Source organism: Petaurus breviceps, unplaced genomic scaffold (genome assembly GCF_028583685.1).
Source record: "Petaurus breviceps papuanus isolate PSGF00001 unplaced genomic scaffold, PetGlider_PUasm1.0 90760, whole genome shotgun sequence".
Classification (NCBI taxonomy): Eukaryota; Metazoa; Chordata; class Mammalia; order Diprotodontia; family Petauridae; genus Petaurus; species Petaurus breviceps.
Window position 1 is genome coordinate 8,617,044 of NW_027187338.1, and position 19,840 is coordinate 8,636,883.

General features: G+C 42.8%; 1 protein-coding gene across 12 annotated transcripts in view; it reads left to right on the plus strand.

The window, feature by feature from the left end:
- The window catches only part of NFYC (nuclear transcription factor Y subunit gamma), a 94,959-nt gene that overhangs the window by 64,761 nt on the left and 10,358 nt on the right, over window positions 1–19,840 (plus strand). For all 12 annotated transcript variants that reach the window (XM_069068069.1, XM_069068070.1, XM_069068076.1 and 9 more), the window contains 4 exons: window positions 6,104–6,175; window positions 8,384–8,497; window positions 10,862–10,957; window positions 16,999–17,175. In XM_069068069.1, coding sequence (XP_068924170.1) covers window positions 6,104–6,175; window positions 8,384–8,497; window positions 10,862–10,957; window positions 16,999–17,175 — 459 coding nt within the window. The remainder of the gene's footprint in view (window positions 1–6,103; window positions 6,176–8,383; window positions 8,498–10,861; window positions 10,958–16,998; window positions 17,176–19,840) is intronic.

Genomic DNA, 19,840 nt, shown 5'->3' on the forward strand with positions numbered 1-19,840 from the left:
TCTCTCTCTCTCTCTCTCTCTCTCTCTCTCTCTCTCTCTCTCTCTCTGTCTCTCTCTGTCTCTCTCTCTCTCTCACTCTCTCACTCTCTCACACACACAGATGTTATATCCTTGACTCCTCTTAATTGCTGTTCTAAATTAGTCAACTTCTCCAGAATAGACAGTGACATGTGTAATGTTGCTCAGCCAGATTGCCATGCTGTTGCTGGACTGACAGGCAGAAGGACAGTTACCAGACCTTCTCTGTAGTCCAAACCCTTCCTTCATCATCTTAGAATTGTGAATCCTCAGTCCCTGAAGAGAATGCATAGCATTGTTGGAGTAGGGAACTCTTGAAGAGAAGCCTACATGTCTCATCACGATTTGATACTTCAGAGGTACTTGAGCACAACTGGGACTAATTGACTTTTCTTTGGCTCCCAGCTCCCATTTGGTTTCATCCAAAGGTAGTGTTGTGTATTCACTTTGTGAGACTCAGCAGTTTTGCATCTCAGGAGTGCCATGACAGCTATTTTGTAGGGGTGGTCAGATAAGAGAGAATTAACTCTTCCTTCACTTCCACCCTCCCACCCCCAACTTTGCTGGCAATTCTTCCTTCTTGAAAACTAATGTTAGAGTTTTTAGGTGCATCAATAGATAAAAAAAGGAGCCCTGATCTTCTCTGAGCTTGGATTGGAGATAGGGTAGTATTGTGTTATAATAGCATTAGGCTCTATAGACCATGTTCACAAAGACTGGGTGTACTAGATTGACTACCTAAGACTTTTGAAACATCATGGATTAATTTGGTCTATATTAGGAGTCCCCACATTGCAGGTTTTAACCATGAACTTTTTTTTTAACGTTTTGCTGATGCCTTTTTTTTATGCCACAGTCATTTCCCAATATTCTCTCCCCCCCCATTCCAACACTGAAGAGTTCAGAATTTTTTTATGTTTAATTTTAATTCTATTCTTTCTCAATTATTTGTAAGCAAAAATGTTTAACAATTTTTTTTAATTTTGACTTTCCAAATTCTTCCTTCCTCTTCCCTCATTGAAAAGGCAGGCAGTTTGATATAGTTGTTTAGTCATGAAAAACATTTTCCATATTCCATATTTTCAAAATTATAAACCCTCCCTCCAAAAAAAGCCCCCACCCAAGAAAAATAAAGTTTAAAAAAGTATACTTCAGTCTGCATTCAGACTTCAACAGTTCTTTTTCTGGGGATGGATAGCATTTTCTGTCATAAGTCCTTCAGAATTGTTTTGGATCATTATATTGCTAAGAATAACTAAGTTATTCACAGGTGATCATCTTTATAATATTACTGTTACTTTGTGCAATATTCTCCTGGTTCTTCTCATTTCACTTTGCATCAGATGTTCAATAAGTCTTTCTAGGTTTTCCTGAAATCATCCTGCTTGTCACTTCTTCTAACACAATAGTATTCTATCACAATCATATATGACTTGTTTAACCATTCTTCACTTGATGGGTATCTCCTCAGTTTCCAATTCTTTGCCACCAGAAAAGAACTATTGTAAATGTTTTTATACTTATAGGTTCTTTTCCTTTTTGTTTTTTATCTTTTTGGGACACAGAACTAGTAGTAATTTTGCTGGTTCAAAAGCTATGTAGGCATTATTTTATAGCCCTTTGAACATAGTTCCAAATCGTTCTACAGAGTGATTGAATCAGTTCACAATTCCACCAGTAGTGCATTAATGTCCCAATTTTTTCACATCCCCTCCAACACCCGACATTTTCCTTTTTTGTCACATTAGCCATTCTGATAGGTGTGAGCTGGTACCCAAGAGTTGTTTTAATTTGCATTTCTCTCATCAGTAGTGATTTAGAGCATTTTTTCATATGACTATAGATAGCTCTGATTTCATGTTCTGAAAACTACCTTTTCATATGACTTGTATTCTTACAAATTTTACTCAGTTCTCTATATATTTGAAAAATGAGACCTTTAAAAACTTTCCCCGTTTTCTGCTTTTCTACTTCTAATTTTGATTGCATTGGTTTTGTTTGTTTTTTAATTAAGTATAATAAAAAATGATCCATTTTACCTTGATTCTCTTGCTATTGACCTTTTGTTCTTCCAGATGAATTTTGTTATTTTTTTCTAACTCCATAAATAATTTTTGGTACTCTGGTATGGCACTGAATAAGTTAATTTAGATATAATTGTCATTGTTATTATATTGACTCGGCCTACCCACGAACAGTTGATGTATTTCCATTTGTTTAGATCTGACTTTATTTGTGTGAAAAGTGTTTTGTAATTGTGTTCATATACTTCTTGGCATGTAGACTCCCAAGTATTTTATATTGTCTCTAGTTATTTTAAATGGATTTTCTCTTTCTGTCGAGTGCAGGATTTAGAATCTGAGGACTTAGGTTTAAATTCTGGTTTTGTTGAGATGACTTTGGGCAAGTCATTTAACATCTCTGGGACTCAGTTTTCTCACCTGTAAAATGAGGGAGTTGGACTAGATAACCTTTGAAGCCCCTTCTAAGTCTGGATATGTGGTCCTTAAGAAAATCAGTTAAGCAAAAACAGTCAACAGAATTACGGTATGTTCCAACAGCAAAGTCTGACAGTGTGAACAGCCAGTCCATGCTTGTAGTCTTTTTTTCTTTTTACCAAGGGGCAGGAAGTGTGTTTTATTTGGTCTCCAGGACCATAATTATATGCCATCATATTTTTTTCAACAATAGATTTTTATTGATATTTTGTTTTTCTATCACCTCGGTTTCTCCTATACCTTTTCTTCCCAGAGATAGATCCCTTATAATACAGATCTTTTTTTTTAAATTCAGAGAAGGTCAACAACACATGCAATGTACCGTACTTGAAGACTGAGCTCTCATTTGCAAAGAGGGAGAAGTTTTTTATCATAATTCTTCTTTGAGACCAAGTTTACTCTTTTTATTTTTGTAACATCCAGTTTTAGTTTTCTCTACTATTTAATCTTGAAGAGAGTTAGCTGGTGTGGCAAAGGGCTAGAAGTTCAGGAACCTGTGTTTTATTCCTTATTCTCTCATTAATAATAACTAATGTTTATGTAGCATTTTGAGATTTTCAGTGGCCTTTACTGCAGCCTTGTGAAGTAATTAGTCCAGTATCACCTTATTTTATAAATGAAGAAACAAGTTCAGGGACATAAATGACTCACCATGTGTCATATGAGTGGCAGGTCCCACAGGTGGGATTGAAACCAAGAGTTCTCAACTCCAAGCCTAGCACTCTTCCCTGTGCTACTTAAGCAATTTGGTGACTGTGGGTAAGCCCTTTTCCCATATGTGGACCATGTTCCACTAACAGGACTGGATGGCTTCTATGGTGCTTTCTTAGCCACAAGCCTCTTGAGATAGCCAGACCAGTTGCTGATGCAGGGAAGGAAAAGAGTGTATCTATCAGCAGTGCTCCCCTTATATGCTCCAGACAAGAACATGACCTCTTCCCAATCACTGCAAAAACTCAGGAATAGCTTAGTGATCTCCAGATTTGGGAAAAGGATAAAATAATTTTTATTTTAAAAAGTTGAGGATTCCCTAACTTAGAATGAAACCCTTCTGCCTTTTCCCTTTAGTTTTCCCATATATAAAATCAGGTTAATAGTAATATTTTCATAGATTACCCCCCGCCTTCATGCCCTACTCCATAATTTAATTCAGGAAATTGATTCATTATCTCTGAAGTACATTGAATTCAGTGGGAAAATAACACTACTATGAAATGATATTTTATACTTATTAATTAGGTTTGGTTTGCTATTAGTAACCAGATTTAAGGCATTACAAACACTACACTTTTTAGAGCTAGAAATGTGAACTTAAAGGTCCCTTAGTCTAACCCTGTCTACTACCCCACTCCCACCTCCCCCATTTTATAGATAATGAGATCTAGAGGAGGGAGCAAGAGACAGAGCCAGGATTCACATACCTTTGATTCCAGATCCAGGCCTCTTTCTAGGACTAAACTTTAGGGTTTAAGACTTCTTTAAAAAGCTTATTTGCGGAAGTGTGGCCTCAGCACCTGAGGCAAAGGAAATAGCCTTTCTAGAGTGGTATACTCCTGTGTGGTTCCAGTTTTCTTTGTGGAATTACTTTGCTACATTACCAGGAAATGCCACAGAAGTAGAAAGACCAATTACACTTTATTTCTAAGATAGATATTTGTTCTCTTCTTCTCTTGTCCCCTCCCAGATTGTCAAAAACCAGACTTGAATGTGTCTGACAAACTTTCAAGGCTAATTAGAGAAGTCTTCGTGGAAAATGTTAATGCCTAAGTTCAGAACAGAAAAAATTTGGAGTTGCTATTTACATTTTTTCATCTGGGTGCATCATGCGAGCCCCAGAGTTACACGTGGGATACAACAAAGTCAGATGTCAGGGGTTCTTGTGTTGAGCTGTTAGATATTCTTTCTTCTGGAGTCAAACTGATGAAATTGGATAACAATGTCTCAGTGTCTTTCTTTTACCCAAGTTCTGTTTTTTAGGGGGCTTGAAAATATACTTCACCTGTGCTTCTTAATTATGCTGAGTTTTTGGCATTGGTATTGTCCTTATGGGCTTGTGACAAGAATCCCCAAGCTAGCATATTATGCTTTAATGAGTCACGTTTTTAGCTACTTAGAGACCAATCATTTGACACCTATCCTCTGTGGAGATTCTGCTGATATTCACTAATCTGTAGCCTTGCTGTTCTTTCTCCTTGCTGCTCTAAAATTCACAATTGATTTTCTTATTTCTAGAATTGTGTCTATCATCAGGCATGTGTGCAGATGTCCCTGATTTTTTTTAATGCTATAACTTTAAATATTTAAATGATGCTAGTCAGAAAAGACCTGCTCACAAGAATGTGGGTACCTGTATACACACACTCAGACACATGCTCATACACACAGGCACACACAAGTACCCCTCTGAGCCCTTTTCATAAAGCACAGAGTACCTTATTGATTCTTCATATCTCTCCCAGTGGTTTACACACATGGTTCTAAACATTGTGCTTCCTACTCCATTGATCTGTCCTATATTACATGAGTAGCTCCCCCGGTCTTTCCCTTAGGGGGCATAGTTTTATAAGGTGTTATAGGTGCCCCTCCCAACTCATCCCTTAGTGATCTCCTCTTTGGCATTAAGGCTCCTCCCACTTAGCTCTGCAGGTCTTCAAAACCCAGACCCATAGTCCATTGCTGGGTGCATTCCTGAAGCTTTTCTGACTGGTGGAGGCCCTACCAGAGTTGTTGCTCTCCTGGAAGGGCTTCCAAGAACCCAGGCTCACCTTTACCCCTTGATGAGGGGTCAAAGCAGGCCTTGGGCAGTAGTCCACACTTCAATGCTTAAAGAACACTTCAGACAGACTGACTATATGACATCTGCACCTACTGAACAGCTACTTAACATGTATTTGGATTCATTTATGTCCTGGTCTAGAAGCCCAAACTAGCATGGTGTGTCAGATGGCATGTTTAACCCGAAGTTTAAGTGGCAGAGCCTTCTGATTGGCAGGTGTACCCACCTTCCAGTGAGGAAGCTGCAGAGATGAGAATTCTATTAGGGTTGCTACACTTCTTGTTTTGGGATGAGTGAGACAGAAATTTATCAGGAGCCCCTGTAGAACCTGGCCAAACAGCCACTGGGTTATTGCTGATGGGCATTGACACAGGAACCATGCCATCCCACTTGTCCCAAAGCTCATGATCGTAAAGAGGGGTTAGTGTGGTACTCTGGATACCTTTATCTGTTAAGGAAGCTGTCTTTGGAAAGTAGGAGTCTGGGGGAAAGGATGCAGAAAACCATGTCCCTTGGATGGGCACAGGGGAAGAAAACTCACCCACTTCCACACATATACAACTAAACACTTCATTAGGAGACTGATGAAAGTTTGTCATGCTATATATGAAATGTAAATGTATTTCCAAGGTTTTTGGAGTGAGGGTGGAAATCCCAAAAATTAACTTGTCATTTGTTTTTATTCTAATTTCTTTTCTCCACAAGCCACCCAACCTTCCCCCAGTGGTTTGACCATGTTTCTGATACCTTCCCTTGTCCATAGTTTTGATCACAGTGAATACATGTATGCCTCTTTGATTGTTTGTTTCAGAAAGATTTCCGTGTGCAGGAACTTCCCTTAGCTCGCATTAAGAAGATCATGAAACTGGATGAAGATGTAAAGGTAAACTTAGATAACTTATTTTGCAATGTGAAGCTGAAAGTCATGATCTTAAACATTTCCCATGGGGGATGAGCTGTTCTTTGCCCCAGCGTACAAGGTTTAATTAATAACAACCACAGATACGTTTTTCTCGGCACAGTTTGCATTTGGAGTCAGAAAACATGAGTTTGGCTTTGCCTTATCCTGGCTCCGCTCTCAGGTTTTTTAACCTCATTGGACCTCACTTAATGAGAGGGTTGACCTAAATGACTTGTAAGGCCTCTTCTTGCCCTTAGGATCATGGCTAGTTCACAAATGGAAACATTATAATGCCCTGAATTGCAGTGGTTTTTAGCCTAGGTCTAGTCTGGCCCATCCAAGTGCACTTAAAAAGATAATGGTGAATTACTTGTATTTGAATCCTGGTAAGATCACTGAGACCCTCACTATTTGGAGTGTAAATATTTCCTTTCAAGCTACAGGGATGTGACCAACATTGGGTATCATTTGATCACCTATTTATCATCTTCAAGGGGTTGGGCTTGAGAATGACCAATCATTGGACATTATAAGCTCCTTGATAGGATCTTCTGGTCTGTGTAGTTGAATAGATTCACTGCAGTTGGGTGCAGTTGAAAGTAGCTTTCTTGGGATTCTTTACTGACCTAAAGGCCTCCTACCTTCAGAGTTGGAGGCAGGTGCTAGACAGAGCACTGCATCAGAAGGGAGAACCAGGCTCAGAGGCCTGGCTCCTCCCAGCCCCTTATCAGCCATGTAACCTCAAGTATGTTTTTGACCATCTTTGGACATCATTTTCCTCATCTGTAAAAGGAGGGCATTGGAGTAAATGATCTCTGTGGTCCCCTTTTGCCTCACACACTACAACTTTGTGACCCTGTTTTAGACAGCAACATCTTTCCACAATAGCAGAAATAATAGTAAATCTCAGGATAAATCTTAGGAATATGATTAGCTATTTCATCCCATTTTTTTTTTTACAATTAATATTTTATAAAATTTTATTGCTGCCCTTCATTATTTTGTTTTTGTTTTTGCTTTTTACAACACAGGCATTTCCCAATATATCCCCCTATCCTTTGTAACAGAAAAAGAAAACAGTCGAGCAAAATTGACTGACAGTGGTACCACATCTGGCAGGGTATGTAACATTCCATACCTGTTGCCCTCTGCTGCCCTACCCAGAAGGATGTGTGTGTGTTTCATCCTCTGTCCTCTAGGACCAAGATCAATCATTGTGTTTAATTCGAGTTGTTTTTATTTGCAATGTTGTAGACACTGTGATACTGATCTCTTGATTCTGCTTTTTCATTCTGCATCAGTTCATATAAGTCTTCCCAAATTTCTCTAAATTCCTTTATCCATTATTTTCTTATAGTTCAGTAATAATAATTAGACTCATGTACTACAGTTTTGCTCAGTCAGTCCCTAATAAACACCTACTTTGTTTCATTTCATTTTTTTTTAATGTAATGTAATGTGTTTTTTTTTTTTCATAGATTCATAAAGTATCAGGGCTAGAATCCCTTCATGAAGACTTAAGGGTTAGAGAAATTGATGTTTTTGAGGTCACACTACTAGCATAAAAATTTTTGCACCATTTTGACTTGGTTTGTCTTGGATTTCATACCTTGTGAGCTCTTAGAAGGCTTTATGGTAGTGACAGCATATTATCTATTTGTCTTAGAAAGATCATACTCCTGACCCACCTATAAAAGGACATTGCTTTTAGGTTGTGGTTTCTAGGAGATTCACTTTGTTTTTTGGGGGGGGGGCTATCACAGAAAGTACTGCTATTAATATTTTTATTATCATCACATTTTCCACATTTTATCTCATTTCCTCATAGCCTCCTTATGAGATTGGTAGGACAAAGACTTTGTCCTCCTCTTACAGAGGGGGAAATGGACACAGAAAGATGAGGTGTGACTGATTGGTTAGGAGCTGACCCAAAACTGTAACCCAGTTCTTCTGATTCATGCCTATGCTTCTTTCTGGGTACCTAATCTTTAACCCTTTTCTTAAAGAAAGGACAGCAGTGTCATCTTCTCACATTCATCCCTCTACAGTTTGCTTCCTAGTCATCTCTGTCTGGTTCTGTTCCCCCTCCCCTAGGCCCTAAATTTCTTCCTTAGGGGTAGGAGAGGAGGTAAATGGAGTATTAGTGGTCATGGCTATGAGACTTTCAGAGAACCCTGATTTCTCTTCTAGATGATAAGTGCTGAAGCCCCTGTGCTTTTCGCCAAGGCTGCCCAGATATTCATCACTGAGTTGACATTACGAGCCTGGATCCACACAGAAGACAACAAACGCAGGACTCTCCAGGTAATTGGCAGCAACTTCTCCAAACCAGGCAAAATCTAGTGTCTTCCCTCCTCTAGTTTGCTTAGCTTATGTGGTTTTGGTCCAGAGGCAGGACTTTAATTTTTCTTCAAATTCATCTGTTGCCTTCTTTCCAGGGAGAACAATGTAGTGCTGTCAGTTCTCTTGGAATAACGTTAATTTTTCCTGTTCTTGTGCTTGCCACCATGTAATGACTACGACACCTTACCCTTTTTGCCCTTCAGGCCAAACACAAGAGCTCATAGGATAATAGGAATTCTCATCAAATCCTGGGAAGTCAGCATTTTGGTGATCTGTCAGGTCCATGTGGGTGAATAGCATAACATGGCAGTCAGTACTACCAAACATAATTCACATTTATATAGCACTTTCAGGTTTGCAGAGTCAGAAAAACTGATGATCTTAGGCTGCATTAAAAAAAGGCATAGTATCCTGAACAAGAGGAGTAAGAGCCCTATCGGTCTCCCCTGGTCAGACTCCACCTGGAGTGTCCAACACTGTTTTAGCCACCACAAGCTGGAACAGATCCAGAGGAGGGAGGGCACTGGAGATACCCTCATAGGAAGATTGCTCGGAGGAACTGGGAATGCTTAGCCCAGAGGAAGGAAGATTGGGGGAACTAGAACTAACTACATGAAGGCTTACCATGAGGAGGAGATGATTAGCCTTGTTCTCCTTGGCCTCAGAAGGCACAACCAGGAGTAATGGACAGAATCTGTAGCAAGATAGATTCAGTATTCCAGTTCAAAGGCTGTGTTCCTTTGTAATTCTCTGATTCTGGTTGGAGCTCTCATTTCCTGTGGTGGAAATTCTATTATCTTTTCAGTAAGGGTGAACACTTATTTTCTCCCTCACCCCCAGGAACTAATAATCAACAGCAGTACTTAGTACTGCTTCTTTTTAAAAAGCTACGGTCTGGATGTGGGCATCTCAGTTTGAGCCACTGTTAGGCTAATTCAAGAACGCTTTCATTTCCCAAGTGGTCTAGAACATTATGTTCTGTGTGTAGAGGTGGTGGCTCTTCTCTGTCCCACCCCCTCCCCCCATTTTCCTTTTCCCTCCACAAATTATATTTAGGAAGTTGGCGTCACCAAGGATGTGACAACACAGCACCTTTGTCTTACTGACCCCTGGCAAACACTGTCTGATGTGCTCTGCTTTGGGTTTGGAGAGTTTGTAGCTCACATTTTAGCAAACTACTATCTTATCAAACTCACTGTTGGCAAGAATGTTGGACTGGAGTTTTGCATTTCAGTGGCTTGGGGCCATCACAGTGAAGTGAAGGAAAAAAAAAACCCAGAAATTTTCCATTCTCTCCCATCTTGTTTAGAAGAGTCACCACACCATTATAGTGCCGAGCTTGGGGTCAGATGAGGTTTGGGATTTTGTTTTGCTTTTTAATAAGGATACCCAGAAAATGGGCACTTAACATGTCTCCAGTCAGACAGAGATTTAATCTACCCTGCGTTCCACATTCAACATCTACCACTGACACTTATAGCAGCCTCTGTCTTAGGTATTGCACTAACCAAAAGCACACTGCACATTTAAAGAACTTTTGTCCAGGTTGGTTGAAATTGTCACCTTGCTTTAAGGAATAGTATATAGAAAACAAAAGGGGCAGAGTGTGTAGTGGTTAGAGTGCTGGATTTCAAGCCAGGCAGGATCTGAACTCAGGTTCTGCCTGGGACATTTATTAGCTACTGAACCTGGACAAGTCACCATGACCCCTCTGAGCCTCAGGCAGCATTCTGAGAATGTGATCTATAGATAAGTTGTCCTCTGCATTGGTGGAAGGAGTTTTCCGCCTGTGAAATCTCGGGTCCTGGAAGCTTTGACATACATAGACCCTAGAGAGGACTGAACCCTTGCCCTGGCCTTCCACAGGATTGTAGCTCTGGTAGAAGGGCTTTTGTGCATTTGTATTCCAAGATGTGCCGTTCTTTATTTAGTTCCTGAAAAAACGTGCGAGCTTATATGACCCATTTGAGGGACTGCCTGGCTACAAGGTATCTGCCTGATCAAAATGTTTTCTATCTATAGAGATTTAGTCTTTGGAAATGGTTTGGAAATAGTGGGCACCACGATTCCTCCCATCTCACCGCCATATGTGACTGATTACTTGAGGCTCTACGTCTTCATGGGTTAGGGAGATTAGAGCAGCATAAAAAACATGGGGGCATCTATGAAAAATCATTAAACCATAGCTTGGGAATGTACCCTTACCTGTCACCTGTTCTCCTGGGATTCTGGGGGTCTGGGTACATAAGGCAGGTCAGCCTGTTGTTAGGCCCATGTTTCATTTTTTTCCTCTCCTCCTCCTTCTCCCTCCTCTCACTGTTGCAGAGAAATGACATTGCCATGGCGATTACAAAATTCGACCAGTTCGACTTTCTCATCGATATTGTTCCAAGAGATGAACTAAAACCTCCCAAGCGTCAGGTGAGCTGGAATAGAATCATGTCTTCATTTCTAGGGGGGAAGAGGAGAAGTTCAAAGCATTTTGAATGTTCTTAACCAAGTAAACTTATTTCCTTCAAGATTGATGTAGCTAATTGTATTTTTGCTTCTCTTTTCTAAATGGCTTCTTTTTGCTAAATTGAAATCACCCTGGAAGTTTCTGCCTGGTCTTACTTTGTCCAGGGCCCAAGTTGTAACTCTACAGAACAGAGTGGAAAGGGAGGGAAGGAATAAGAGAAATCAAAAAGAAGAATCTGGGGTGGGAGGACATTTTACAAATAGAATGCTCCTGGCACTAGCTCATTATAACAACTAGCTCGATATTTTACAATTTGCAAAGCACTTTTCTTACAACAATTCTAGAAGATAAATAGGATAAGTAATATGATGATCCCTATTTGACAGATGAGAAAGTTGAGGCTCAGAGAGAGATGAAGTGACTTGCCCAGAGTCACATGTCTTACAGCAACAACTCACTTTTCTATAGTGCTCTAAGGTTTACAAATGTTTTCCTTACAATAGACCTTGTGAGAAGATAGTGTTAAGGGAGCTAAGATCCAGAGAATTTAAGTGACTTGCCTAGGGCCACACAATTAGCAAGTGTCATAGTCTAAGACTCAAGCCCTTCTAAGGATTTCCAAACAACACTATTTCCAAGACCATGCCACTTCTCTTCAGTGATAGATACAAAGGCTTTTAGAGCTGCCAAGAACCTCAGAGATCTACTCAAACCCAGGTGGGGCTGTTGAGGCCCAGAGGGTGAAGCGACCTCTCCTTTGTAACACTTTACTAAGTATTAGAGCCCGACCTCAGACCCAGACTTCTGACTCTATGTGGGGTCCTTCTCCATCCCTCCATCCTGGCTACACTGTGACCTTGAGATGTGGGAACATGTTCTGCATATTATGCCCAAGTGTTCATTTATTGACTTACGGCACACAGAAGGATCTGGTTTTTCACCCCAGGAAGAGCTAGCTCCCTAAACAACATCAAGGACAAATGGCCTGCTTTCACTCCCCACTCCTTCCTCTGCCCCTCACTGCCTTTTATGCAAAGGACAAGCATCATGCGTTGCCTATAAATCATTCCTCAATGTAATTGGAAAGACACTCTCTTCCTTTTGGTTTTAGGTACTTGGTTGAAATGTAAAGAAAAACAGTGGGAGAACAGCATGGTGTGATGGAAAGTGGTAGATTTGGGGTCTTGGGACATGGGTTCGAATCCTGTCTCTACTACTTACTGCCTCTGTGATTTTGGGTAAATCATCGCTCTCTGGCCTCAATTCCCCTTCCCCCTCAGTACAATGAGGAGGTTGGAGTGGTTGACCTCTAAGATCCTTTTAGGCTCTAAATCTCTGATGGGATAGTGGAAAGAAACCTGGTGTAAAGACCCGAGTTCTAGGCTTGTCGCCAGCACTTCACTTGCTCTGTGACCTTGGGCAGTGTTCTTCCCCTTCCTCTTGAAGACTCATTCTTCTCGTCTGTGAAAAGAGAGGGCTTGAGTCAGGCAGATTCCAAGGCCCCTCCGCTGTGGGTCTAAGCCTTGGTTCTTCCTGTATTTTTAATGTAAAATGTGAAGTGTTTGTAATGAGTGACATGGTGGTCAATGATTTCTGGCCACAGTCAGACTGAATCTGCGCACTCTGCCCGTCTGTCTCGGTCAGTGAGAATAGCAGGCCCTGGGAAGGCCTGAGTTGGGGGAGGTGGAGTGCAGAACCCTTCTGGCTCTGATGCGCCATGCCATTGGAACTGAAGGGGCTCTTACCCTCCAAGAGCGGCACTGCTGTGTCCCAGCTCTCTCTGGGCAGTCTTTGCCACTGTAAACATCCTTGACTGGAAGCTGTAAGGTGCTTGGAGGAGCTTTCAGTCGGATGTTTACAGCGGCAGGCTGCCACAGGCATCCCGGCCACAAGTAGGTGGGAAGCAGTGCTGCCTCAGGGAGCATGGGCATGGGCTTCTCTGGCCCCACTCCCAGGGGACACCTGAAGTATGTAAAAAAAAACTGTAGGAAGACATCAGTCTAGCTTTCCCATCCTGAGCAGATTAAATCCACAAACAGATCCTGCCTTCTTAGAATTTTTTCACCCCTTTCTATAATAAACGTTTTCTCTTCCAGTGAGGTGTGTGAGGACTTCTATTCCCATATTCCTCCTTGCTCTTGTTGGGGCTAGCAGACTATCTCGGACCTCTGTGGGGGTCGTGTCATTCTCTCTTCTGGCTCCTTCCAGGCTGCAGTCGGTGCCTCCTCCCAAGCACGAAGGCCCTGGCTCAGGCTCTTTTTAGAGTGCACAGAGCTGAAACAGCTTCTTCCTGCTCAGGCCTAGCTCTTTGTAGCTGGTGGAGCAGTTGATTGACTTCCCATTCAGGACAGCTGCTGTCTGGCCTTTGCAGGGCTGAGATTGCCGAAAGCCGGCCTGAAATTCCGAGATAGCACTTTTAATCCTCTGTGGGCACGAAGCTCTCCCTTGCTCCAATTAGGCTGGCACCTCTTGAGCTACTTTAAAACAGCCAACTCTCCAAATCTCTCCTTCTGAAAGAGGCAGCAGTCTGCTCTCCCCAGCAGCCCAGGAGCTGGCCACAGACTGCCCCAGCCTGGGCCGTGGTTCGAGGCTGCTGGCAGACAGGCCTCCACTGGGGCCTTTTGGCTTCTGGAAATTCAGAAAGGGAAGTTCAGGGAAAACAGAAGTCCCCTGGCCTGTGATCTTTTATCTGGCCCATATTTAAAGTTGAGTTGGAGGATGCTGTCTACTGAAACCCCTGTTCTTCCAGGCAGTGATTTCTGGGGAACAGCTTCTTTATCCCATTATATATATAGTCCTATAAACCACGCACATTCACTTTGGCATTTCCCCCCCTCACTGTGTTCCAAGTCTTTCCAATGGAAAGGAACCTCCCAAGAATAATGTGTTCTCATTTCTGATGCTTCACGACAACTTGGCCCATGTCCTAAAATAATTTCAGGTAATGGCTACATCTTAAACTGATAGCAGTCTCATCCTCATTACCCTGTTATGACATCTGTGTTATCCTGCAGTTTTGAAAGTGAGCACTGGTGACTTGAACAAGCTCGTTCTCTGCTCACTTCTTTGGGCACGGCCACATCAGAGGAAGCAGACCCACAAGCCACTGCTTGTAGAAAGAGTTGGATGGGCTGTTTGGGGTTTTGTCTTTTAAAAGGATCGTGTTTCATTTCACGTCAGTTGGTGGTACATTTGCCCAGTGGTGATGAAAGCATTCTGAGGGAGAGCAAGGCATGGAAGGATAAAGAAGCCCTCTTGGCACAGCTCTGTCTCCCCCACAGTACCCCAGAATAAGTAAGGCATGTGATACCGTCTCAACGCAGTCTCCAGTTTTAGTGATCGATGATATAGTATAGTTTTTCTTGGTGGAAAAGATACGTGAATCTTGTTTCAGCAGCTCTGCAAAAATATACAGATCACATGGCTGTCTTTTGGCCAAGGCGAGACTTGGTATTTTATCTCTGCTGCCACACAGGCCCAGCTGACAGGTTAATGTCTATTATTCTGGGGAGAAGGGGCCAGAGGTGTCACTGTTATGTTGCTTTGGCAACAGAGGCTCCAGAATGGACATAAAAGACTGCAGGCCTCTCTCCCTGTGCCCCAGTTTAAAACAGGTTCAGGTTTAAAGTTGTTTCTGCCTGGAGCACTGTGATACATTAACCTCGAAAGCCCACTTTATGAAGGCAGAAAGCTGGTTTCCTTCGTGTACAAGGGCTCACTTTGGGATCAAGAGTGTTGCAGTCCTCCCAGCAGGCTCTTCAGCTGTCTGGGCACCTCTCAGTGCAGGAGGGAGCAACCCACTCTGGGATTTGGGGCCTATCCCCTTCAGTGTTCACAAAGTCTGCAGCAGACTTTGTTGCCACAGACAGAGCTTCCCTTTCCATCAGGGAACATTGCCATCTTCCCCCAGCTTCAGATGTTCCAGTATGCGCAGAGGGAAGAGAGGGACAGCTTGGGGGTCACACACTAATAACCAGGCCACCATATCAGGGTCAGAAGGCTTGTGGCCGCTTTTGAAATGGACATTAACTTGGATTCTTGGAGAAAGTTGTGACTTTTCCCAGATTGTAACTTTTCCTTTCCCTTGGGGCTTGCGCCTCTTCCTGGGTAACAGGTACATAGCCCTTTGCTGAGAGGTATATATACAAAGCCCTTCTTCTTTATAACTTCACTGTTATTCACCAGCATGGGTCTTCACCCTTGCATCCCTTCACGTGACAAAGACCACCAGTTAAACACGTGTGCAGACATGTGCTTCACTCCACACTGTTGGCTCCCAGCTCTGGATCAACTCTTTGGTAGGAGAGGCAGCATGGGTCAGCAGAAACAACCCTAGGGGTGCCCACAGCTGACCCACCTCTGTCCCTTCACACCTTACTAAGTGACCTTGTGCAATCACTTTGTTTCTCTGGGCCTCCATTTCTACCCTGTGCAGTGAAGGGGCTGGGTTGGACTAGATGGTTTCCAGTGGAGTCCGTGGAGCTTGTACTTCCTTGTCATCGTGGTTGGGATCCTGATGAACTCTCCATTGCCTAGTGAGGCACGGGAACTTTGAAATGCTTGGGGAGTCTGGAGATGGGACCTGTGTAGCAGATTAGGAATGTCTCCTTTACCTTTAAGAAGGTCAGGAACATGATTTTTTTTTTTAATTGCAATGTCCATTCGTGTAGAACTGGGATTCTTAACATTTTTTTGTCATCATGGCAGTCTGGTGAAGCCTCTGGACCCCTTCTCAGAATGATGTTTTTAAACGCATAGGATTGCAAAGGAAACCACTTAATTTGAAATCTAGTTATTGCGAGGGTTTTTTTTCTCTTAAATTACAGGCCACAGGTTAAGAACTTCTGGTCTAGATTAAACTAGTGAGTTAATGAGGTAATGTCTTTATGTGACAGATTTCAGGTAATAATTTTTTGGTTTCTGTATCTCTGTGAAGCTTTTATTGTTGTTCTTGTAGGGTCCAGCACAGGGCCCCACCTTCCCAGAAATGGTAGTGGTGGGCTCTGGGCTACCTTTTGTTTTCTCAGTGGCAAGGGCGGCCTTGGACTCTTCGAGAGACAACCATGTTGTAGTGTGTGTAAACATCCTACACTCTCAGCTGTGAGCTCAAAGTGGCTGGGAGAGGGCTGTTTACTCCTTCTGCCATGGAGAACCCCAGATGAACTTCATGAGAAGACAGCTCTCCTTGTGGGAGGGGGCAGAAGGGCCTGACCAGAGGTATTGCACTCCAGCAAGGGTGGGTCAGGCCCTGACTGGAAGGAAAGCCATTCAGCAGGTCCCTGGACAGTGCTTTCATGGTTCAATACCGTCAATTTAGTAAACATTTATTAAGTGCCTTCTTCTGCAAGCCCCTCTGCTGGAATCAGGAAAGAAATGTGGGTTGTGATTGCCTACAATGAAAAAAGTAGCCCCGGAGAGCAGACTACCATGGGCTTGGCCTTGACATTGGAATTGCAGAACTGAAATGGCCATATGATGATGACATTGGAGCAGTGGGTCGCAGAATCCCACCAGATGAGTGGGACTCTGCCATTTTTGCTGCACCAGATTGAATTAACACTCTTCTTTGGATGGGGGTAATGTGGGAGAAAAGGATGAGGCCTCAGGGCCATGGTGCTTCATTGGCACCTTCTAGTTATCACTTTGGTCAAGTAACAGGCCTCAAGGATGCTTACTGACAAATCCTCCTGGTGCATGGGGTTTAACTTCAGTAATTATTTGCAACTCATCATGAAATGGATGATTACGCCGTAATTTGACTGGATGTTTTGTGGGGCCTTTGAAATCAGTTATTTTTAGTTTGATTTAGCATAGCCAGGCTCTTGGAATTCCACTCTCCCTTGGCTTTAGATGCAGAGAGATCAGCATCAGGCTGGGGAATGTGCCGAGCTGTTGGGGAAAGAGTGGAAATTCACCAAGGCGGCTGCTGCTCTGGCTCTTACAATTGCTGTTTGCTGAGTGTGTCCTTTTTTCCCTCTTACCTGGGTCTGCTTCCACCCCACAGGAGGAGGTGCGCCAATCTGTGACTCCTGCAGAGCCTGTCCAGTACTACTTCACATTGGCCCAGCAACCCGCAGCAGCCGTCCAGGTTCAGGGCCAGCAGACTGGCCAACAGACCACCACTTCCACTACCACTATCCAGTCAGGACAGATCATCATTGCCCAGCCTCAGCAGGGCCAGGTCAGTGAGCCAACTGGATTCGCATGATCCAAAAACCTTTTTCCCTGCATCTACAAGTCATTAGTTACTATGTTGTTGTAGGGGAAGGGGGGCAGATATAGAGAGGAAAGATTGGTTGCTCAGATACAAAAGACAGTCTCAGAAAACACTAACTCTCAAGTGCAGGAGGGGCCCTTAGAGAGCATTTAGTCCAACCTGTTGCTGAGCAGGAATCCCCTCTTAGAATATCCCTGGTCACCTAGAGCTGGAGAAGCCATATCATCTCCTAAGTCCGCCTGTTTTAGTTTGGTAAGTTTTCTTATGGGCCTCTCTACTTTTTCCACCCATTATTGCTGGTTCTGCTTTCTGGGGGCAAACAGGACCAGTTTCATCCATATTCCACATGACAACCTTTCAAATGTTTGCAAATAGCAATCATAACCTGTGGGTTGCTCCCAATGTCCACCTACTCGGTTCCCCTCTGCCCCCACGGTCTTATCTCCTTCAGGTTAAAATCTGTGATTCCTTTAACTGATCGTTGTTGTTATGGGATTGCCCTGGCCCTTCATAATTCCAGAGCCCTCCTCTGGATTGGCTCCAGTTTATCTAATGGCCCTCCTAGTGTGGTGTCCAGAACCGAGCTTAGATAAGAGCAGAAAATGAGTCCTCTTAACTGAATTCCATTCCCGACTCAGCTACTAACTCCCTGCCCTGGGAGCCTCCGTTTTTCCATCTGTCAAATGAAGGAGCCAGATGAGAGAATCAGAGCTTCTGAAAATATTATGGGGATCCACGTGTAGAGCTATGCTGACTGTGTAGAAAAAGTTAAATGCTTGCTCTCTGGGAGCTTTTATTCCAGAACTTGAAATTCAGACCCTTTAAAGGAATGATACCCAGTGCCAGTTTCCCTCTATTTCCCAACCCTACTGGTGTCAAGCAGCTGGCACCTGGCATCCTGAGGGGTGGTGAGAAGCAGTAAAGGAGACCGCCTCAGCTCCCAGAAGGCGGACTCTTCCTTCCTGGAGGGAGGGATTTCCTGGGGCATGAGGTCTCAATGTTGATTCTGTATTTATTCATTTTAATCCCTGATCCTTTTTATCCCAGAAAGTCTCAGTTCTAATACCTGAGACTCTGCAATGGTTGGAGCCACATCCTTTTCCAAAAATAATTTTTTAAGGGTCTTTTAAAGGTTGATCCTGATTGGATAGTCATCCCCAGTAGCTTTCATAGTAGCCAGTCTACCTAGGCAGCGGCATATACTATATATTAATTCATAGTAGCAGAATTTACAATGAGACCTCATTTTCCCACCTTGATTTAGAAATACCTCCCAAGACTTCTGAGGAAACTGTCTCTGATAAACAACCAGGCAGTGAGTAGTCAACAGGTTACCCATGGCCTCTTCCCCCTCTGGCTAAGTGACTTAGTTTATTGGCTTCTGAGGCTAAGAGGGCAGTCATATGTCCCTCCCCAACCTACTCCTCCAGCACCCCCAAAATCTGATGACCTCTAGAATTGTGAAAGTTTAACTGTAGGTCTTCTTAATGAGCAAAATAAGTACATTCCTATAGAATTAGAGGCAAATCGTAATTTAGCCCACATTATATAGAACTTTGAAGTTTACAAAGTACTTTCTATAACAGTTTTGTGATATAAGTTGTGTGGGTTTCTTACCCATTTTATATAGAAAGAAACTGAGTCTCAGGGAAGCCAAATGACTTTTCCAGGGTCACATGACAAGTCAGCACCACAGACAGTTTGAACTTGGCTGTCCAAGACCAGTGGCCTTCCCAGTATTGCCAAATCCACTTCCCTGAAATTTCAATAAATCAAATCCAGTTTTCCTACAATAAAATCGGAAACTTTTATCTAATGGAAAATTATCATAGTGAATTTTTCCTCTGCCTGGAGAGCCCTTGATGCCATCTTTATAAGATCTAAAACTTTCCTGCCCTTCTCCCATTTCTGAGTGGGTGATTAAAAGGTCTGACAGCCCTCCAGAGAGAAAGTTAGCACTGACTTACAGAGGGAATGTAGGACCTTTTGGGATTGTGATGATATTGGTGGAGGGAATTCCAGATAAGGACAGTCCCTCTACCAATCCACATAGATTCCCTCCTCTGCCACTAGAAGTAGAACAATTATTGTTGACTGAATCACTCTCCCAAGGTCTCAGAGGCAGGACTGAAACCTCAGTCTTCTTGTCTCCTAAGCTTGTTCTCTGCGCACTAAACTATGCTTCCGCCCAAAGCACTGTTACCTTAAAGAATTATGTTGTCATCATCGTCATCATCATCATTTTAGTGTGGTTACTCTGGATTATCTTTTGACATCATAATACTTCCAACACTTTAGTTTCCATTAATTAATAATATTATAGACCATATCAAAATCCTTTTTACAGCTTACTGCCTTCTAAGTCTGTGCCTCTTCTCAGAAACAAGGGCAGTAGGTTGTGACATCCAGCACACCCCATGAATTCATCTGAGAATTCTTAATGCTTCTTGAAAGCTAGCATGGTTTCAGGGGACAGTGCCCTGAGTCACTTTGGATGATCCAGTTAACTTCTTCCACTGTAGTTCTTTCCTTCCTTCCTTCCTTCCTTCCTTCCTTCCTTCCTTCCTTCCTTCCTTCCTTCCTTCCTTCCTTCCTTCCTTCCTCCCTCCCTCCCTCCCTTCCTCCCTTC